Genomic DNA, 2,500 nt, shown 5'->3' with positions numbered 1-2,500 from the left:
AAAAGTCCTGATTATTTACATGGAGTCTGGTGGGTTTAGCGAACATAGGAAACAGAGTCCAGGTATCTGTCCTTTAAAGGCCTCTCTGTGTGTTGCCTGGTGTGTCCAGATGCTGGTCGTGTTGAAGCCGAAGGGTTCCTGCTCAGTGACGATGCTGCCCACGGAGACGATGGCGCCCCCCCGGCGGGCGCCGTGGCTACCCCGGCGGGCGCCGCAGCAGACGAAGGGTCCGGTTCTGGTTTCTCCGGAGACGGACCGGAAACAGACGCCTGGTCACGGCCAGCGGGGGGGGCCTCAGACGGGACTCTCAGTCTCGAGGTACACCTCCCAAAATCAGACTGAACAAACACATACAGACACACACACACAGTATATACACACACATAGTTTTTTTTTTTCTCATTTATTTATTTATTTGACAGGGACAATGCAAACAGACATAGTGTCAAAACAAGCTAATTTTCAACTCCAGTCCCTGGTTGGGCTTAATTACACAATAGAATTTACATACTTAACTATTTAAATTCAAAATAAACATGATAAATAAACAACTCCAGTCCTAATAAAAAATAATATGAACATGATATAAAAACATGCATGTCATATACAATTCCTACCTACATACAATAATTAAAAATGAGTACACTTTTCGTTTGTTTTTAACCAGTTTTTGAGCCTGAAAGTAAACTTAAAAAAAAAAATACATATATATATATATATATATATATATATATATATGTGTGTGTGTCTGTCCTGACAGTAGCTAGGTAAGGACTACTAGCCAGTCAGAAGCAGAGTATGAGGGCCCTGACAGTACCTAGGTAAGGACTACTAGCCAGTCAGGAGCAGAGTATGAGGGCCCTGACAGTACCTAGGTAAGGACTACTAGCCAGTCAGAAGCAGAGTATGAGGACCCTGACAGTACCTAGGTAAGGACTACTAGCCAGTCAGAAGCAGAGTATGAGGGCCCTGACAGTACCTAGGTAAGGACTACTAGCCAGTCAGAAGCAGAGTATGAGGACCCTGACAGTAGCTAGGTAAGGACTACTAGCCAGTCAGGAGCAGAGCATGAGGGTCCTGACAGTACCTAGGTAAGGACTACTAGCCAGTCAGAAGCAGAGTATGAGGGTCCTGACAGTACCTAGGTAAGGACTACTAGCCAGTCAGAAGCAGAGTATGAGGGCCCTGACAGTACCTAGGTAAGGACTACCAGCCAGTCAGAAGCAGAGTATGAGGACCCTGACAGTACCTAGGTAAGGAGTACTAGCCAGTCAGAAGCAGAGTATGAGGGCCCTGACAGTACCTAGTTAAGGACTACTAGCCAGTCAGGAGCAGAGTATGAGGACCCTGACAGTACCTAGGTAAGGACTACTAGCCAGTCAGGAGCAGAGTATGAGGGTCCTGACAGTACCTAGGTAAGGACTACTAGCCAGTCAGAAGCAGAGTATGAGGGCCCTGACAGTACCTAGGTAAGGACTACTAGCCAGTCAGGTTAAATAATCCTGGTTGTGGTTTTTGCAGCCCTACGTGGAGGCGCTGCCACCTCCTGACCTCGAGGAAACGGAGGACGAAGATTCGGACTCGGCGGCCCTTGGCGACGATGTCATCGCGCCAGAAGTTGAGTCCACGACGCTTCCTGCTTCTTCCGAAGAATCGGCGCTGCACGGCGGCCCTGAAGAACTCTTCCCGGACCAGGTTCTGGTCACTGCCAACCCTCGGCGCTCAACCACCACCGAAGCGCCTGTTTTCTCCCCGAGAGGAACCCTCACCGTGGAGCTCTCTCTGGAGACGGACGAGGCTTCTGGCGTCTACGACGACTACTATTTACACGGGCAACGTATGCACGCCGAAAAGCTTCCAGAAACTACTGAAGAAGTAGCGGAAGAGCTCCCAAAGCTCCCAGTAGCAGAAGAGATCCAAGAGCTCCAAGTAGCTGAAGAGGTCCCAGAGCTCCCAGTATCAGAAGAGCTCCCAGTAACGGAAGAGGTCCCAGTATCTGAAGAGCTCCCAGAGCTCCCAATAGCTGAAGAGGTCCCAGTATCTGAAGAACTCCCAGAGCTCCCAGTAGCAGAAGAGCTCCCAGTATCTGAAGAGGTCCCAGAGCTCCCAGTAGCTGAAGAGCTCCCAGTATCAGAAGAGGTCCCAGTATCAGAAGAGGTCCCAGTAGCAGAAGAGGTCCCAGTAGCAGAAGAGGTCCCAGTATCAGAAGAGCTCCCAGAGTTCCCAGTAGCAGAAGAGCTCCCAGTAGCTGAAGAGGTCCCAGAGCTCCCAGTAGCTGAAGAGGTCCCAGAGCTCCCAGTAGCAGAAGAGCTCCCAGAGCTCCCAGTAGCAGAAGAGCTCCCAGTAGCAGAAGAGCTCCCAGTAGCTGAAGAGGTCCCAGAGCTCCCAGTATCAGAAGAGCTCCCAGTATCAGAAGAGCTCCCAGTAGCAGAAGAGCTCCCAGTAGCAGAAGAGGTCCCAGAGCTCCCAGTAGCAGAAGAGCTCCCAGTAGCAGAAGAGG

General features: G+C 50.4%; 1 protein-coding gene across 1 annotated transcript in view; it reads left to right on the top strand.

Annotated features, from left to right (window-relative positions):
- Positions 1 to 2,500, top strand: part of LOC114551245 (interphotoreceptor matrix proteoglycan 2) — a 34,522-nt gene that overhangs the window by 20,003 nt on the left and 12,019 nt on the right. The window contains exons 8-9 of the mRNA XM_028572416.1: positions 110 to 318; positions 1,522 to 2,500. The exon at positions 1,522 to 2,500 is cut by the window's right edge and continues 1,406 nt beyond it. Of these exons, the coding sequence (XP_028428217.1) occupies positions 110 to 318; positions 1,522 to 2,500 (1,188 nt within the window). The remainder of the gene's footprint in view (positions 1 to 109; positions 319 to 1,521) is intronic.

The sequence above is a fragment of the Perca flavescens genome, chromosome 24, assembly GCF_004354835.1.
Source record: "Perca flavescens isolate YP-PL-M2 chromosome 24, PFLA_1.0, whole genome shotgun sequence".
Taxonomy (NCBI): Eukaryota; Metazoa; Chordata; class Actinopteri; order Perciformes; family Percidae; genus Perca; species Perca flavescens.
Note: the sequence above shows the minus strand (reverse complement) of the source record. Positions and strands in the feature narration are given on the sequence as shown.